This window comes from Aquila chrysaetos, chromosome 21, assembly GCF_900496995.4.
Source record: "Aquila chrysaetos chrysaetos chromosome 21, bAquChr1.4, whole genome shotgun sequence".
In the NCBI taxonomy this organism is placed as follows: Eukaryota; Metazoa; Chordata; class Aves; order Accipitriformes; family Accipitridae; genus Aquila; species Aquila chrysaetos.
In genome coordinates, this window is record NC_044024.1 from 20,688,290 (window position 1) to 20,708,343 (window position 20,054).

Below are 20,054 nucleotides of genomic sequence, written 5' to 3' on the forward strand. Positions count from 1 at the left end.
TAAGCCTCTGCAGAGACACTACTTACTATAAGGCTTCCGAGCGTGAATGCTCTTTTGTACCTGAAAAAGATGGTGTCTGAAGAGCATAGATCCTTTTACTCTGTGCTCGGGTTGACTGGCCAACTAAGTGAGCCAACAAGCGTTCAGCTTGAACCTGCAGAAAATCCAGCAACATGGGTTACAGAGCCTTACTGTGGCTGAAGGATTACTGCCCGTCAGTTGAGTTGGGGTCAGTGACTGCTCCATTTTAATTGTCAGTTAGGAAGCATTTAAATCACTTGCAGGATGCAAGAAGGAAAGGGCAGGGGCAGGCTTTGTTGCCACACTCAGAGGACTCATTAAGTCACAGCAAGTGGATTGCTTGTAACTGTCTCTTCATATGTAGCTTGCAGTAAGGGCTGGCTTCTCATACCTCATCTTGGACACTGCTTCAGGATTGACTTCAGGTTGCTAACTCACATTAGAACTCAAACAATTTGTCTTGGCTATTTTAATCCAAATTAAGGTAATGAAATTTTTATTGCTGCAGATGCAATGTTGGTGTGTCCAGTAAGCAGCTTTTCTTGGTTTATGTTTGAGCCCTCCTAGAGAACAAAAGTGAACCTGAGGCTTAAGCTCTGAACTAGGAATAATAAAGTCCATATGGAGAATTATTTCAGTCTATCAACAATTGTTTCAATCCGCACTTCATTTCACACAGATGCTTTCATGTGTAGACAAGGGCAAGGGATGCAGTCCTGTGGAATGTGGGATATTTGATAGGCACAGTTGATTTTGAGACATCCTTTTCTGTTTTATGGAGCCCTTCAGCTGTGTAAATAAAAAGCAAAAGAGGGAGTGGTAAGATTTTTGGGTTTTCCTCTTGCATATGAATGCCTTTTCTTTACTTTTTTCTGTACTTTTTCATTATTTCCCATTACATTAAAAGAAAAAACAAAGGCTGTGGCCCCGTGGAGGTAGTTCTGGGAGCTTCCGCCTCATTTTGGTGTCCTTCCCTTTTTCCTCTTTCAGCTCCTTCTGGAGCGTCCATTGCTCTGGCAGTCTAAGCATGTCTCCAGATTCAATGGCTTAGAGCACAACCTTTCTGTTTCAAACCATCATTCAAAAAAAATTACAAAAATACCCATGTAGCTGTCTGGGATTGGGTGCGAGTGGGTGGAGGAGTTGGTGCCTCTTCCCAAGACAGCCAGGAGGGTGGAAGCTCTCCGCTTGCTTCCTCTGGGTGGCAGAAGTGTCCTAGTGACCCAGCTAGCTTTTCTGTATCATCAGGGTTTGATGTGTCCATACCTTTGTCATATGAAGTTAAGTCACTTTTCTTATAAAAAATAGTTACCTGAAAGTGTGTTTCTTAATGATTTAAAATCCATATACCGTCAACGCTTTTAAAATAATAATGACCAAGAAGCTGCCTGGCATAGGGTTACCACAGGGGCTTTCCTGGCAGCCAGGCTTTGAACATGCACTTACTACCCATACTCCCCCTTTCTGCATTTCATTTGCTTGTTTCTGTTACGTGACTGTGTGAGTTAGGTGGTTTTGCAACCACTTTGCAGGCCATCTTCTGATGCTGTGATGCTGCGAGGTGCTCACTTAATGTAACCCGTAGGAATATACTTCATTTCCTTGCTGTGCTGTTAGGAGGTTTAATTACTGAATGCCTGGACGAGGTTCCAAGCGGAAAGCTGTTTCACTGCCCCACACCCTCTGTGCACACACTTCTTCCCCTCCCAGGTCATGTAACCATCCCAAAGCTCAAGTGGTTTAGCGAGCGGCCAGGATCCCGGCATGAGTGCAGTTTGAACGGATTGCTTTTGTTTTGATGTGATTAAAAAACACCCACAAAGAAAATATATTGGGCTAGGGGTGTGCTCTAGGGCTCAGCCCTGTCCCAGCAGGGTGGAAAGGGACTCTTACTCTATCCCGTTTTTCTTTCATGGTGTCTTGCAGCTACGCTGAAGTCTCAGTGTCCTTGTTCATGTTCTCTCATACATAAAGCACTGGTTAAGCACAGCCCTTAAATATGCACCTAACTTTAAACATTGCTGGCTTTAGTGATGCGAAAATAATCCCATGTTTTTCTCTTTGGGACCACAGCCTGAAGAGCCATGACTTTGTACAAAGAAGGAAGGTGAGAGGAGCTCTCTTAAAACCTGGGCGAGTCCCAATACTTGCTCCACTTGGAAAAGTGAACCTGTGTGAGGTGCTGTGAAGCTTTTGTAGTGGGAGTGGGTACTGGGTATTGGGAGTCTGCGGAGCAGCAGCGAGTTTCCACCACGTGGGAAGAAGCGCTTGAAGCAGGTGGGCTGAAGGGTGTTGTGAGATGAAAGTCAGATGCATTTCGTAAAGTGTTGCCTGTGGTTGCATTGGCAGTTTGCAGAGAAAGAGTTGAAAGAGTTGTGGAAAGAAATGTAGTTAGATAGGTAGACTAAGCGTTGGAAGAGGAGAGAGCCTTGAAAGCCATTTACTGAAAAATGCTGTCAAATGTAAATTAAGCAAGGCGGGGTGGGGGGGGAAATGTTTGCAGTTACTTTCTTCAGTTGTGACAAGCTCTACTGCTTCAGTCCATTCCCAGCTCTTTGCAATTTAACTGGGTGACTCTTGAGGTCCAGACAAAGGCCATCATAATTTACATTTGAAGAAGTATTTAGTCAAAACTATTACATTTATAGCTACTGCATTGACATCCCTTCTGTATTCATTTTTTGACACTATCGCTGCAAGTGCACTGTCAAGAATGAATTTTAAACCAGTATTAGTAAGTCATTTGGTAAAAGTCTTAATCCTGCAATTCTTAACAGAAGCTTGTTTATCCCACCTCAGAAAAGAAACAGTTGCAAGTCATTGTGACCCGGGTAGTTTTGCTTGGATACAACCTGAATTCAAAATATCCCCTCCACACAGGGAGCTGCTTATGAACAGCTAGTTCAGAGGCCAAAAGTTACTTGTAACAAGTTTCAGAGGGTAACTTCTGAATAAATGAATATGTTGGAGGAAATCATAAGCTGCTTACAGGGTGTTTGCAAACAGAAACAGAGAGTACATTCATCAAAGAAATTACTCGGTTTGAATAATTTGTACAGCTCAAAGCATGTTTACCTGCCTGTGAGGGGAATGGGGAGGCTCAATTGGCAAATGTTGGTATTGTGCTTTGAGACAGTTGTATGAAAGGCGGTATGAAAGTGAAGCGTTATTGTTACGGTTTCTACATTCTAATTCCTTCTGTAGTTTGTGTGAATGCTGCCTTTTTTCAGGGCTGTGTAAAGAAGGGACGCAACGGTTGTTCTGCAACACGTGCGTGTGGGGGAGCTCCCTGAAAGACGTCTTCCCTCCCAAAGGCACCCGGGCACCCTGGCTGCGTCCGCCCTGCCTGCAGAGCCGGCCCCACACACCCGCCTCCCGGTCTGCAGGCACTCAGGGCTGGAAGCAGACTGCCTTGGGGACATTATGGGCCCCGAGTGCCCAGAAAGACTTGCGTCTGCTTTAGCTGATGCTGAATATGGCCCTTTTTTTATCAAAAAGGTGTCAGTATTATATTTTAACTTAAATAAGTTTTGCAGAGAAGACAGTAAACATCTTTCATGTAAGTAGTGAAACAGTGACTGCATCCATTCTGTACAACTAACCGGCTGCTCTTTCAAATGAACTTTAAGAAAAGTGCAACGTGCAGATGTAGAAAAGCAGGTACAGTTCTTCAGCAACTGGGCTGGGAAGTATAAATACTGTATAAATACTTGCAGATAGTACTTAACAGAGTGTCTCAGTACTCACTATCTAGAGAGAATCCTTCTCAGTTACATCACCATTGATTTCTGGGAAATGGGTGAGTATCACTGAGAGCAGAATTTGGCCCATATAACTGAGTAATAAAATATCTTTTTGCAGGAAGTATATTTATAAACAAAGAGTGAGCATTGCATCTTCAAGTTACATTTGCAAAGCTACTGCCTGAAAATTGGCATGGCTCCTTCCAGTCAAGGGATCTTAGAAGCAGTTTTGCTGCATCACAAGCTGCAATAGTATCTCTGAGGCTTTGAAAATGAACACCAGTGTCTCTGCAAACAGGATACTCTTTGTGAGTTTTAATTGGAACCAGTCATGTCTGAATGCTGTAGACTTTGAAATAACGTGACTAACCTAAGAAAGCTATTTAAGATCTATCTACAAACAGTATTCTCCAGATACACAGGGGTGAAGAGCTTACTGGGATAAAGGCCCAGCATGAGATTGTGCTCTGAACTTGAACTGAATTGAACAAATTTTTGTGTGTGTGTTGTTTTGAAGACATTTGGGTGCTTCAAATACCTTCCTTCCTCTCCTCTCCCTAGCTTGGCAAGAACTAGATGCAAAAATATTATAAGACAGGCTTTTGCAAAGGGGGAATTGAGTCATGGAGAAGCTGAACACCATATATTTAAAGTCAATGTTTGTCGTTACACTTAACAAAACTGGTGATTGGAAGAGGTGAGGGGGAAGGGAAGGGATGTTGGATCATCTTGTATAACCCTGTAATAGTTGTGTAGAAGCAACTGACCTGGCTGAGAATTTAATTTCAGCTTTTGCCACTTGGCTGTGAAGCCCTAGCTAACATACTCAAATACACTTTTGTATTTTGGTACAACAGTCTGTGTCTTTAAATGCTTCCTTAAAGCCAATGGGCGTTGAAAGGAATTTTCTCTGGAAGTAGGTAGTTACTGGGTATCTTGGTGTGGTCTTGATTGCACGTATGCTATGCTCTATCTTACAAATTTCTGTTAAAAGGGTTACCAGCATTGCCTTGGTTGCACTTATGGGGTCTTTGAGGACTGAGATGAGGAAAATCCTGTTGATTAGGCACTCTGTCCTCTTGGTGAGCACAGGCTGGCCTCTTCTAAAAGCTGTCCCTGCTGACAACCTGGGTGGCTCTTGCAGCTCTGGTGTGGGATGGTAGAGTGCTCTGGTAGCTGTGGTGTAGCAGCGCTCAGAAGCTGGGCAGGGTTTCACAGGTCTGCGTTCCAGGTTTACCAGGATTTCATCTCCGCGGCAGAACGTGGAATATTAGCTCAGAGACCCTGGGACTGCTGCCTCCCCTTCAGTCGGGGTCCTGTGGATTTTGCGATCCTTTGGGCATGGAGTATGTTACTTCAGCCTTGTCCTCCTGGAATTTGCAATTCTGATACAGGTGGGAATTGGAGGGGGTTTTTGTCGTGTTGAGGGGTTTGCTTTCAATAGCTTCTCTGGGAGAAGGTCTTCAGTGGATTATGTGCTTCTTGGAAGTACTGCATAGAAACTTAGTCAATGTGAAGTCAGAGACTTGGGAATTCATCTTGCACCTAAGAAATGGAAGTTTTGTGACATTTCTCTTCAAGGAAGAATGCAATCATCAATACCTTGCATGTCGAGTTGAGACAGCGTTACAGGGAGCAAGGTTGCCTGGGAGCCTGCCAGGAGGCGTAGCGAAAACTCATGAAACCGTGTGTTTTGAGTGGAGAGACTTGTGTCTGTATGAACAAGAGGTGTATGGAGGGGATGAGGTAGCAGAGATTATTTCTGGGAGGCAGGAACTGATGCTGCTGCAACATTTAAGGATTCTTAATAAGGCAGTAGTTATCATTTCTGGGCATGGAAAAAGGGTACAAACCTCAACTTATAATCAGGAGGCTGAATGCACTGTTTTGCCAAGAGTTTCCTAAGAGTGCTTCGTTGCGTGCTTGCTGGTTTGTCAGATGATGAGAGCAGTGAAAGCATTTTGTTTTGAAAGGTAATCTCCAAAGAATGAAATTCTCAGTGAACCTCACATTTGTAAGAAATCAAGATAATTAGCTTTTAGAATAGAATAGAATATTTCAGTTGGAAGGGACCTACGACAATCATCTAGTCCAACTGCCTGACTACTTCAGGACTGAGCAAAAGTTAAAGCATGTTTTTAAGGGTATTGTCCAAATGCCTCTTAAACACTGACAGGTTTGGGGCATCGACCACTTCTCTAGGAAGCCTGTTCAGTGTTTGACTACCTTCTCTGTAAAGAAATGCTTCCTAATGTCCAGTCTTTTGACCTTCCAATCTTATCAATATGCTTTTATTTAAAAAAAAACACAAACCAAACCAACAAAACCCTTAAAAAAAAAAAAAAGAAAGAAAAAAGAGAGAGAACACCAGAATTTGACTGTTTGACTGAATATGTGGACATGGCGTAATCATTTCTGATAGACAGAAGGTGGTTTTGGATAGGGTCATCCTATGCAGAACAAGACTAGCAGGATCAAGGACTTGTTATTAGGACAGGAAAACCTGGCCTCAGGATGGAGTTCAACTTGGGCTGTCATGCTGTTGACACTTCTCTGCAATGTAAACCTGAGAAGTTTCTGAACTGAATACGTCTTGTTGGCCCTCCATTCTTTACAGGTTTTCTCTAACTTACGGTTGGAGCAAATAAGTACAAAACACTTAAAATCTGAAGTCTCATGTGATAGTGAATGTTCTTTTGTCATGGTGCAGTGGTACATGGAAATTCTCAAAATTAAAATGAATGGAAGAGCAGATGGGCTCTGATCAGGAAAACCATAAATTATAAGTCTCTTGGTGTGTATTGCCTTGTGGTTTGCTTTAGTTTTCATTTAGACCAGCTTTAGAAAGTTAATATCATCCGTTAAACATTTTAGGCTATCTTCCCCCCTCTTTTTTTTTTTTTTTCCTGGTTTAGAAGTGAATAAAAGAGCTTTGTACAGTTCTTGAAACCGAGCCTGAAACAGCTCTGAACAAAATATAGTGTTCCTTTCAAAATCTTGGAAATAATTACATCATAGGCAAATTGGGCCAGAAACCGTTAATAGTATTCTTTGTGGAATGAAATCCCATGGGAGGACCTATTTCAGCAAACTGGCATTGTTTACAAATAGATACAGTGACAGATACAGTTGTCCCATTCTAAGGGACAGCTGAAACTTTGTGCCCTGTAATGGACTTCACAGAGTAACTGTCTTGCTTTTGATAACAAGCTGAAAACCTGCCTTGGTGCTTCTGTGGTCAGCCTCACACCAGTGATCTCAGGGAGCGAAGGCTGTCTTTGGCACTGGAAAAGTATTTGTAGGTGGGTTAAAGTGAAAATAAAAGCCTCTGTTGCTGTAAACTCCTAGTCTGTGAGAATTGCTGGAGGGACAGTGAGCCATGTCCAGATGTCTCTGTTGGGCTTCATAAGCTGGGAACTCCCACGTGCTTCCCTGTGCAGAACTACCTGGGCATCGTGCACTTTCCCTTCACCAGGATAAGACACATCACACGTGTAGTTCTCCCTATTACCTTACAGTAGTGTTCATCGCTGGCTTTTCTTCCCCCCCCCCCCCCCATCCCCATCATTACTGGAAAACCTGCATTTCAGCATAGAAATCACAAAGATTAGTAATGTTAACTGTTTGACCTAAATCTACAAAAGCATTTAGTTCTCTAGGTAAATAGGCTAGTCTGTACTTGACAGTTAGATCAGCACAAGCCCTAGCCTGGGCACAATTATAGCTATTCCTTGGTGATACAAAGCATGTTATTGCCTACATACGTGCTTCCGTAGGAGAGTGGGCCATGTTCCTCCATCGCCAGAGCAAGTGTCCCAGCAGATCTCTACCTGGACTGCTGGGCTGTGTCGGCAGAGCGCTCTTGTGGGGACCGGGCACGTGCCGGGGACGGCGGTTTTCTGTGAAGGATCACTTCAGTGCTTTCCCAGGTGGTGTGTTCCAAATGACAAAAACATCTTTCTGTCCGACAGCTGCCTCCAATACATGACTTCATTAGTTAAGAGTGCGTGATCTTTTCCACGCTTCTAGGCCTAAAGGCAAAGCTACAGGGAACAACACCTGGTCAGTGGCTGCCTGTGGTTCAGTATTACCTGTGCAGTATACAGGTGGAGATGAGCAACTCCATGGCGTAGGGAAGGTCTAGCAGTTCACACAGGGCTTGAGCCCGTGAGTAGACATCCTCTTTGGCCGGTGAACACCATATTGATCTACCAGCAGAGCAATTGTTTGAGCTGTCCCTAATTTGCTGCAGGCAAAATAAGCCAGAATAGCTCAGATCGCTAATTTAACACAAGCTAGCTGATTAAGTCAGGTGGGAAGGGTGGTCGTACAAACTGCTCCCCTGATGGAAGTGAGAAACTGGGGTCAGTAACGTCTTTAAGTGCATGTTTGTGAATCAAGATCTCCAGGATCCCTGCTTCGTGATGTATGTACTAGGAAGAGGGCTGGGACTAGCTGTAGCTAGGGTTTTCTACTTTGTGACCCCGGGATGGGTCCCTGGGATCCCCTGGGGATCCAGGTGTTCAGGAGCCCCACTTTGTGGACTCAGGGACCAGTGCAAAACAGAAATGTGATGGTATATTTAATTTATTGTTCTTGTCACTGGGCAGATGCTTTGAATCTCAGATCTGGCATTTTGGGATCTCATGTAGACAAAATTAAACATGTAAGTCAAGTAATAAAAAAAAAAGTGATTGTTTTATGTGTGGTAATTTGAAAATGGTAACAAAGGCTAAAATGTCCATGTCATGAAAAATAGTCTAGTCTATAAATGTTTCAGTTGGTCATTTAGTTTTTACGTGGAAGGTATTGTCAGTTAAGGCAATGTGGATTTGATTATCCCCTATTAATATATCAGCTGGAAATCCTGGCGAAATTCCAGCTATATCAAAATAAATGCAATTGTTGAAAACATTAACCTCAGTTCTTAGAAAAAAACAACGAAACAACCCCAAAACCCCTCAACTATGGCAGCTTTACCTGTCCAAAGTGAGAACAGCAATGCTGAAGTTAAGCTTCAGGACCTCTTTGTGTAAGTGACAGTCACCATGTTTGGCTGATACCTCTGAGAAAAACCTGTGATTTCCACAGCTGAAAAACATAAGTTGCTTTAATTTTAAATTTAACAGAGTAGCTGATGACTGCAATAACTTGCGTTATCTGTGAATCAGCACAAGGAGAGATCCATAACACGTGCACAGTGGTCTGCACGTGCCTTCCATAAAAGGAGCCACATTGATTTTAGGGGGTTGGAAGGCAAGGTGCCTGTAGAATTGTAACCTTTAAAAATACGCAGTATAGCCCACATCACATCTGATTTGTCTGAAATCATACTCTATTTTCAGGTCTTAAACCGGTTCATTTTACCAAGCATTGCTTGTTTGTTAAACCAGCTGCTTAATCCAGACTTGAATTTGAATATTTAAGATGCACTAGAAAGATTAGGAATTTGAAAAGTCTTAGCTGCCCTGTGTTTTCCCAACTTAGTAAAGTTTTGGAACAATTTCTGGGTATTTTTTTCCTTAGATCAGTACCCCTGTTCTTAGCGGTCAACAAAAGACTGTACGTGTCCACTCCTTGCTGATGTACCATACCTGGGACTTTATGGTGCTGTTATTCACAGCTGTGCCACAAACAACCCTATGGTAACAGACCTGTGTGGTAGCAGGACAGAAAGACTTAAATTGTTTTCACGATATGATCATTTTCCTGCTTAGGTTTTGATTGATTTTAAAGCAAACATATGCTTGTTTTTATGTGCAAGAAAATTTGTAATTGGTACTTCTGAATGAATTTCCTTTGGGAAGATCATTCCTTTTGAAGCTCCACGCTCCCAGGACTAAACCCTCTCCAAACACAGCAGGGAAGGAGCAGAGATCTTAATGCTTCCTATGCATATCCCCCCAACATACACCTTGTTTCTTACATCATAAAAGTGGTTCACTACGATACCAGGTAGTTTCAGTAAATCATTTGAATTTTGCTTTGGAAGTCTGGTTTTAGAGGAAAATTTGGATCGTAAACAACTACAGGAAAAAAGTTGTAAATAAAAATTTAAAAAGCCTTTAACGGGTTAAAAAAAGCTTTATTTTAAAGGTAATACAGTGATTCTTAGGAATTGGCCACTGCATTTCTTTATAGCAACTGGCAGTAACCTTATTCAGAGCAAACTTCTAGAGAGGCTTACTTATTCCACCAGAAGGCTTTTCTTGCCTTCTTTCCTCCCTAGGACACCAGCCTTGGCATCCTTACTTGACAAGCATGCTTTGTGTTCTGCTTTTGCAGGAGGCTGTGAGGGCTGCTGAAGATGTCCGATAGTCTGGATATTGAAGAGAAACCTCCAGCCCCACCATTGAGAATGAACAGCAACAATCGCGATTCTTCAGCACTAAACCACAGTTCAAAACCGCTCCCCATGGCCCCTGAGGAGAAGAACAAGAAAGCCAGGCTTCGCTCCATCTTCCCAGGAGGAGGGGATAAAAGTAAAGTATCAGCAATGCGAATGAGTGGCTACATCTCTGTTTGCTTTCTGTTGGTTGTTGGTTGCCCTGTTTACTTTCTGCCACTGTTTTCTTTCTGTTTCAGTTGCAGAACATGGTAAAGTCCTTCCAAAGCCTTCTGTTCCAATTACTCTAGTAACATGTTTCAAAAGAGGAGGAGGTGTTCAGTCAGTTACTTTCTTGTCTTTGAAAAGTCAGTAAAACATGCACACATTGTGCAACTTGCCTTTTAAAAACAACTTTATAGTTAAGCTGGGGAATCCTTTCCTTTGGATTTTGCTTTGCATTTGCAGTAAAAACAGAGATGAGGTTGTGTACATTTGAAAATATATTTGCAGAAGTGAGAAAGCAACATGCCTGACACTTTGGGGTTTTTTTTTAATGCATTTACATTCCCGGAACAGGAGCAAGGCTCTTCTTGCTTGTTGCTTTTCCAGTGAGAGTGGACACAGGATGTCTTGGTTTAAAACCTGCTAGGTGTGGTTACAGCAAGAGAGTCTTTTAAAAATGCAGGAAACAGCATTTCAGTTGCATTGTTTGAAATGCATTTGCAGAAAGGAGTGTGTTTTGAGTTAGTGTATTTACAGAATTAAGGGAAGGGATCTTTTTTTTGTAATGCCATGGGAACTGATGGGCTGCACCCCCAAGTGCTAAGGAAGCTGGCTGATGTCACTGCAAGGCCACTCTTGATTATCTCTGAAAGGTTATGGTGGCTGGGGGATGTTCCTGATGACTGTAAAAAAGCAAATGTCACTTTTGTCTTTAAGAAGGAGGATCTGGGGAACTATGGGCCAGTCAGTCTCACCTTGGTCCCTGGGAAGCTAGTGGAGCAAATCCTCCTAGAAACCATTTCCGTACAAATGAGGGGTAAGAATGTGATCAGGAGTAGTCAGCATGGATTTAAGAAGGGGAATTCATGCTGAACCATACTGACAGCCTTCTACCATGAGACGACAGGCTTGGTGGTGAAGGGAGAGCAGTGGGTGTTATTTCTCCTTTAGTACGGTGTTCAACACAGCCTCCCATAGCATCCTCACAGACAAACTGGTGAAGTATGGTCTAGACAAGTGGACAACGAGGTGCACTGAAAACTGGCTGAAATGCTGGTCTCAAAGGGTTGTGATCAGCAGCGTGAAATCCATCTGGATTTCGAGAGGGATTCTGCTTTCGTTGTGCATCGCTCTTCCTCCAAGGAGAGCTCAGAGCTATAGAACTGTGGTCATTCCCTCAGAGCTCCAGCTCACCCGCGCTGCTCGGCTGCCCCGCTCACGAGTCCCTTCCACAGGCCGTGTGGAGCGGTTGAAGGCAGTCTGGCGTTCAGAACTCCTCACAGGCAGTGGAAGGCACAGTTTCAGCCCCATTCCTCCCCTCAGTCAGGGGCAGCCTTGATGGCTCCTCTCATGGGAAGGCTGTGACTGGACGGGCCCATTCCTCAGGCAGACCTGGCTGGTTCGCTCTGCAGAGTGCTTCCCAAAACGTCCCCTTCTGGGAACAAAATTAATCTTCATTTGATTCTTTTTAAAGGCCAAAATTAAAGTCTCTCCCAGCTTGTTTAAGTCCTGGAAGGACTTGGGCTGCTTCTTCCCCTGACTGCCAGCAGGATGGTATAATCCCTCTCTGAGGGAACATTTCTTAAGTAGGAGCTGCTGTGTGAAATGCATGCAGAAACGGGGAGATCCAGAAACAACGCCTCCTGGAAATGATCAGTGACGTTAAAAATAGATGTAATTAACTGCCAGTCAGAGCAGTCTTAGGAAACATACAAGTATCATGATTTTAAATGTGACCGTGAGGGAAAGTAAGCTAAGATTTATAGCTTAATTTTGTTGGGTGAAATAATAAATGGAGGAAGTTTAGCTTGGCTGGCCAAGCCCCTTGAGGTGGTTTCATCTCAGGGTTGGTTTGTGGGTCAGGGTATCAGCTGGCCTGTGCGTGCTTCACAGACTCAGTGACACATTTTTGAGAGTCCTGCTTATAAAACAGAAAGTGATTGATACGGCTGCTCTCATCTAGTGCAGTGCTTTGCAGCATCACAACTTTATATTAACAGTCCACCACTGGTATTAGTAAACAGAATGTGAAGAAAACACCATGGCAGGGTGTTGCTGCCTGAACCTGCAGGAACTTTGTTGTCTTTCATTTGCTCACTGGACAGGAGGGGTGCGAGGATGGATTTGCTATGGTGAGTTCTCTTCAAGGCAGCGGTGTGTGCCGGGACTGCTGTGCTCGGGGACCGGGAATCTTTCGCAGTCACTCCCCTGTTGGAAGTGCAGGGTTTTCAGCTAGGGTTTGAGCACTTCTGTGTTTAAAACCTTGTTTTGGCAAGCCACTGATGGCTCTGTGGGGCCCCTCTGTGCTTCTACAGTGGGAGGAAGCCCCTTAGGCATTAGTGTCCTGCTCCTTCCCATAGCACCCGACCTCCTTATGTTCCTCGGTATAGCTCCTCTCGCCCCTGTCCCTGGGGTAAGGTGCCCCGTTTCCTGGGGTCAGCAAGCCAAGGCAGACAACTGAAATACGTTTCTGGTGTCTCGTGGGCAATCTGTGTGGAACCAGGAGCTGAACCTGTTCCCCCATAGCCCGTGCTGAAGCTGTGAAGTCAGCCTTCCTTCCTTGGGGGCCGTGGTGGTGATGGGAGCCAAAGCGGAGTTCATAGCATGAGCGTTTCCTTTCAGCAGAGTGCTGTTACCTCAGGAGAACTGAGAGCAGAAAGAAATTACTTGTGTTCTTCCAGTTGTTTGATACAGCCATGTTCTTCTTTCATTAAACCACCTGTAATTGCTGTGCTATGAAATAAATGAATACTGTGTGTGAACTGGTGGCTCCATGAAGGCGCTGTAGAGCATTCAGCCTAAAGAAATGAGGGGCGCAGGCCCACCACAGCTCAGATGCCCCTTTCAGCTGAAGAGGTACATCTGTGTTAAGATTACTGGTTGAATAATATCACTTCCATTGAAGCTGCTTTGGACTTAGCTGCAGACAGGAGCAGAGTCTGACCTTTAGTCATCTGGTTCCCTCCTGTACAGAAAAACAAGAAAAGAGGGAATGAGAAACACCCAGTGGGATTAAGATTAATGGAGGAGAAAGAAAAGGACAAGGCTGCTGGGGTAGGACAGGAGGAGCAGAGCAGGAAGGAGGATGGGAGGACAGCATGAGTGACAGGGGAAGGGAGAGGGGATGGAGGAGAGAACAGAATGAGATAAAGAGGAGGGGAGCAAACAGGAGGGCATTAAGTGTGAGGTCAAACCCTTCCTCCCTCTCTGGAGAAAAGCTGCAGCTTAGCTGAGTCACATTTTTCTCTCAAACAACTGCTCTTTTAACATAATAATGGTGAGGATGATGCAGACTGGAAGACAGAACACTCTTTCCTTGTTCTCTTTTAATCTGTGATAGTCGCTGAGGTGGTGTGGGTGGCCCTCATTGCTAACTGCTGTGCATCAGGAGTGTATTGTGAAGGGCATGTATAAGAAAATCAAATAGGAATGTCCAGTATAAAACCCTTGAATCCAGTTAGTCATTGCTTTAAAGAAGTCATGCCTTTTTGTATCATTTTGCCAGCCTATGTAAAATAGAAATGATTTGAGTTGCAGGGCACAGACAGAAGTGTCAAAATTTTTAGACTGGAGAGGAGTTAGGGTGTTGCAAGGAGATGTTTAATTCCGTATTTATTGTTTATCAGCATTTGGACCATAGGTGTTATATCCACAGTCTGGTAGGCAGAGGTCCATGAAGCAGATGAGCCAAATCTTGGAGAATGAGCTGGAATGCTTGTCCCCTGGCAGGAGAGGCCTAGAATGGACAAGTGCTGGTTTTGATGGAACATTTTTTGTAATGCCTTATTTCGCTTCTACGTCTGACTTTTGCTTTGAACTGCATTTGATGATCCTTTAAATCTAATTTTCACTGCATTTGCTTGCAAATGATGAGGTAGGAGAAGCCAGTTTTGTTATCTACAATAGAAGGTTATATATGCTGAACAGAGATGACATCTTGTAACTGGCAACATATATCCTGAAAATTAAACAACATCCTCTGTGAGATAAAAGAAGGGGAAAAGCCTTTGCATTTGTATTTGATATATTGCTGCCATCTTCACTGAATGCTAAATGAAAATAATTCATCAATTCACATGGTGTAGGGGTGTACAATACAGACAAAAGGTAACAGTTAATTATTTAATGAGGATAAATGAAACAATGCAGAGAAAGGATTAGAAACATCCAAAATAGTCTAGACTATAATTATGAAGAGCAGAGCATCTTCCAACTAAAGGAGGCTGTAAGGTAGTATAAGAAAGATGTGCAAAGAGAGGCCTCATGGAGCTACTGTCTATGAGCAAAGACAGACCCAGGCTGGGAGGGGTGCTGATACATAGTGAGTTCAGCCTTTGGATGAGACCTGTAGGTAAACTTAGGAAGCTGGCAAAAATAATACTAAAACACTGAAGGAAAATGTTAATTAAAAGTTCATGAGCATAGTAGTGCTTTATGTTAGAAGGCTGATGTGCCAGAAGATAGTTTTAGCAAAGCTCCATCCTGGTTGATATTGGTAGAAGGGGACACTTGCTTTTGAAATAAGACACACACAAAATTGTCTTCATCCTGCTGTTTTTGATGTGCATAGCATGGCTGTCACTGGCGCTGCACTGAGGGAATATGGAAGGCACAGACAGGACCTGAACAACTGCTCCTTTCTCTCCTGCTGATGTGTAACTATGGCATGTGTATTCATTTTCATATTATCATTAATAAATGGTGATACACTGGCCTTTAGAGATCCTGATATAGAGTCCCATTGTGATAGGCACAGTATAAACCTCTTGTATATCTCTGGGTTTCTCACAACTGTTAGCGTGAAGTCATGTCACATCAGATCTATAGAGCAAGCCTGCTCAGGACCACAATGAGGGTATGTAAACCAGACACAGATTAAACTGGTAAGAGGGGCAGCAGAGGAAAGGTGGGATCCTGGGGTACAGAGTGCTTTCTTTAAAGATGTGAGATGATGTGACTTTTTTGCATGCTACATGAGCGCTTTACGCGTGTCTTATTTCCTGAGATTGTGTTAATAACTCTCGCATACTGCAAGTGGGCACTGTAATATTTGTTCTGTTCCAATTATTAGCATGTAATTTTTCCGCTGAAATGACGAATGTATTTGGTAGAATGGCAGTTCCCCTCTAGGCTGTTACAGATATACTACTGGCACTAAAGAAGATCCTGCAGGTAGCTCTGTATTGTATTATTCAACCATGTGGTAGTTAGTCTTGGAGCACGCTGGTTTTCTGGGGAAGCCAAATATTTCAGGTACCTGCCAGCAGGATAGATGTTTGAACGTGGGTTTGTGCGATGTTTATCTGGGCGTTTGGGAGTTGTCCAGAACTGGCATTATTGTCACCATTTTTCAGAGAAATCTCTGTTGAACATGGATTCTTGATGCATCAGAGTGAACGCAGCTTCTCTCAGCCTTTATTCCACTCATTCTTTTTCAGGGTCAATAAAACTGGGCTGAAGTGAGATTTGTCAATAGTAAAAAGCACAGGAGATGGATGACCACAAGGCATGTTACTTTCTAAAGGTGTTAAAATAGGAGGAAGATGAGAAACACATGCAGATTGACTGACTTTCAAGTTTATCTCCTTCAATAAGATACTCCACGCTCTGTGAATACTCGTGGAGTGATTTAAAAACAAGGAATTCCTGGAGACTAATAAAGCCTGGGTTTTATGGTTATGTCTTAGTTAATTGAGAGCTAAAACGAAGCTTTTCCAATAGCATTTATAGGATCTTGTTGCTGTGCAGATTCTGTGGTTTCTAATTCAGAGCTGCTGCTTCAGCCTTTTACTCAGAGAGGAGGCAGGAAGAGGATCTTGGTCTTCTCCTGAGCTGCCTGTTTTCATAGAACTTGAAGGAACCTGGTTGTCTTAAGAAACCTCTCCTCTGATTTGGCTGAGTTTGACAACAGGTTCAAAGCATGTTGGAGAAAAGACATACATGCAAACAGGCACGCACATGCACGTCCTGGGTGCTTTACTTCTGCAGGAACTGACAGAGCAAAGTCAAACAGGAGTTAGTTGCTAGATATGAGAACTTGAGGAAAAAAAGAACAATATGATAATAGAAATCATACTCGTTAGAGGTAGCCGAAGAAGGCTACTTCATGAACAGCTTGCTTTGGCAGCTGTGACACTGATTGGAAGAAAAACAAAATGAAATAAGACCTTCTAGACCTTCCCAAACAGGAGTTGCCAGTTAGGCTGGTGGTGTATTAGCTTGGGTCTGTTTGTCAAGTAAGATGGATGTTAATTGATTTGTTTTCCACTTTTAAAATACTATTTTGAGCACACCTGATTGTGAAAAATTTTGAATGAAAAGCTGTGCAGAAAATAAGTGCGTGTTAACGTTTTGCCTCTAGCCAACAAGAAGAAAGAGAAAGAACGTCCTGAGATCTCTCTTCCTTCAGACTTTGAACACACCATTCATGTGGGATTTGATGCCGTCACTGGAGAATTCACAGTAAGTAACCGCTGTATTGTGTGCTTACCAGAGCTTCTAGTTTCTTGATGGTAAAATAACCTCCTGTTGCCAGAAACGTCAGATGACAGCAGCCAGGCTGTGAAGAAAGAGACTTTTATTTGTTGGGCTTAAGATCTGGAGTGTTTTACTTCTGATTCAGGCTGCTTTTTTTTTCTCCAAGGATTGTCAGCAGAGTGTCTGTGGAAAATGAAAACTAGGAAGAACGTAGGTGTGTGCTTTTATCAGTCCCACAAGCTGCTACAGGGGTTGGTTATTCAGTGTCTTTGGAAAAGCATAAAAAAACCCACACACATGTGCATAGCGTATGTCATGCTGTAGACAATCAGCCCCAAAGCGTAAAGTCCAGCTGCTCTGCAGACAGCCCTTGGAGACGCCCAGAAAGTGGCAGTGTTGTGGAAGTCCATTTGTTTTAATTTAATATCCTTCAAAATATGTCCATAGGCTAGGTGATCAGACATGTTTCTAGCCTTTATGTATTAATAAAATAGCAGTCAGCTTTTTCTACTTACATCACGACAAAGTGTATGAAGTGTTGGGAAAACTGAGTCTGATAGAAGCTCCTTGAAGTGTGCAGGGGGCTTCAAAGCATTTTCTCTCAGACTACTAGTTAGGTGCTGAAACCATTAATCCTTTAAAGCTAAGGTGGCAGTAAGCTTACATTTGGTTGAGCTGTGGAGGTGAGAGGAAACATTAGCAACTCTCTGTACCATCAGTAGTACCCTGTGAGCTAAGTGGTCAGACTGTGTTATCACCGTGCGTCAAATTGTAAAGTGTGGTAGTGCTGACTGGCTGCATACACCAAACAGGATGGGACAAATCATCTGCCAGGACAAAGAATGGTTAATTTTCAGAATTTGAGCCCCAAATGTGATTTCTCCATCTTTTTTTACTTTGGTTGCTACTTTTGCTTCTCAAAAACATTTCGGAAAGCTGGAAACTTTCTGTATGCTACAGTAGCAGTAGCAATAGTAATAATAATAGAAGAAAAAAAGACACATTTAATGACAGCATGTCTTCAAAGGAGTAGTGAAATTGAATTATCCGTAGTAATTAGGAAATACAGCTACATTTAAAATATGTGGACTGGTTAATTAGCCTTTTTAAAATAGATGTCACTTATAAAATCTTACTTCAAAATTTATTCTGTGCCAAACCCGAGGGCTTGATTAAATGCTCATTTAAAAAGCCCAGATGTGGTCATTTTTGATCAGAAACTTAGCATAAAGCCTTTAAAATTGTGTTTTCCTTGCTTTCTATCCTGGATTTCCTCTTTTTTTCCTCTGTCTCTCCCTGTAACCATTTTATTGTTCAGGTTAATCTTCAGTGCCATTCTCTTTATCTTGGTATCATATTATATATTCTCTTACTTTCTGCTTTTTATTTTCTCCCTTTTCTGTTTGCATCCTTTCTTCCTGCCTATCTTTTCTTTTCTTCCTTCCTTCCTTCCTCCCTTGTTTCACTGCTCTCCCCACTGGATGTTCAGCTGTTCTTATTCTATATTTGTTCCTCCTTTCAGCCTTCTGCCTTTATTTCTACCCTGTGCTTCAGACTTTTTCCTTCTGGCTCTATGCAAACATGATGGGTCACAATCGTATTCTCTCATAGACTGACTGGTGGTGAGGATCCCAGTTACTTTCACGTCCCTGCCAGCTGGGACAAAAAGGAGGGACGTCGAGGTTGACACACTTCAGTTCTAAGCACAAGCACTCGGTATCAGTACTTCAGAGATCACGTTTTGGATCAGTTCGAATGTTATTATTATCATCCAGTGTGTCAAAACAGTCTCTAGCATCAGAGATTTTTGAGATTATTTTTTTTTTGATGCCAGATGCCACCAGCACAGGTCCTGGCCTTTTATAGAAGAAAGTGATTGTACATGGCTAAACATGTCCAGCTTCATTGCTGTAGCACAATTTCTTTTTATTATATTTTTCCCTTTCAAAACAGTGGACATTAGATGGCTGCTGTTTCATAATTACATAATATTTCTACAATAATACTTGTTCCTAAAGCATGGCAGTGCAGCGCTGCAGTTTGAGAAGGCTGTAACCTATTCAAAACAAACCCAAGGGACAGGTGACTTCCCTCGTGCAGCTTGCCAGCACAGGACTTAACACTGCAGTCCTTAGTGGAGTAAAATGTCAGTCAAAGCAAGGAGATTTTTGCACCATTAAGAACTAGCTATCAGCTCCCAATTAATCCCAGATGCAAGCATTAAGTTACACATTACATTAGGCATGTTTGATTTGTCCCAACCTGGATACAACCTGTGTATCAGCTGGGTAGTCATGTGGTAAGTATGTCCTGCTGAAGGGACTGCCACCAGCCATGTCATGTAAAAATACTCCCACTGTCTAGTGATCACACTGTCTGTCTCTTTCAAAAGTTTGGAAGTGCCATGGGAATGTCCAATAAATGTGCAAATATATGGGGTTTTTTGTTTTGAATTATTACAGTTGTCATGCCAACAGTGTCTGCTCTACTGGCTATGTGCAATGCATTGGGCCATTTTCTGACACCTAACAGTCACCCCCCAGCTGCATTACCTGATTGCTGTTAGTTGCATCTCAAATCAAAGTTGCATGGGCTCCTGAGTTTCGGCTTTCAGGCTTGAGCACCAAGCTGTGTTGTTGCTCATGAACGTATGTTATATCTCCATTTCACTGTGCTTGGAGCAACCACATTTGCTGAGAAGTAGGGCTTTTAAAGCTCAAAATAAAATTGGTTGGAAACTGTTGGGCGGGAGCATGCTGCTAGAGCTTTATGTTGATTTATTTTGAAGAAACAGTTGCATTTTCTGAATGGAGGAAGAAGTGTGGTTTGCAGGGCTTTGGGGAGTGCGTTTTGTAAGGCATGCATTTTTGAAACAGTTTCCTGATCCCCAATCTAGAATAAAATGTGGTCACCCACCAAACTTTTAAAGTTTCAAGATTATGACATTAGCAAGTGGGAGAAAGTTGTGGCTACAGATCCAAAGAAGTTGCACGTTATTAATCTAATCAAGCATTTCTTTAGAATTGTCCTCATTTTCAGTCTGACACACATAGATTATTTGCGTTATGACAATACACAACCTCCCAGTGTGAAATCTGAGCTTGACCAGCTGCTTTCTCTACTGCACTTTGTTGACTCGCGCACTGGCCAATTGTGATCTTGGGGCTGGAGAACCATTGGAAAAAACTTGTGTAGAGCCATTCAAAAATGCTAACCTGGCTTTCAAAACCAGACAAACAGCAAAAGCCCAGACCTTTCTCTAT

General features: G+C 42.8%; 1 protein-coding gene across 4 annotated transcripts in view; it reads left to right on the forward strand.

Moving 5' to 3' along the window:
* PAK3 (p21 (RAC1) activated kinase 3) overlaps window positions 1-20,054 on the forward strand; it is a 146,820-nt gene that overhangs the window by 98,827 nt on the left and 27,939 nt on the right. For all 4 annotated transcript variants that reach the window (XM_029996393.2, XM_029996394.2, XM_041118916.1 and 1 more), the window contains 2 exons: window positions 10,050-10,246; window positions 16,676-16,776. In XM_029996393.2, the coding sequence (XP_029852253.1) occupies window positions 10,072-10,246; window positions 16,676-16,776 (276 nt within the window). In that variant the 5' untranslated portion in view covers window positions 10,050-10,071. The remainder of the gene's footprint in view (window positions 1-10,049; window positions 10,247-16,675; window positions 16,777-20,054) is intronic.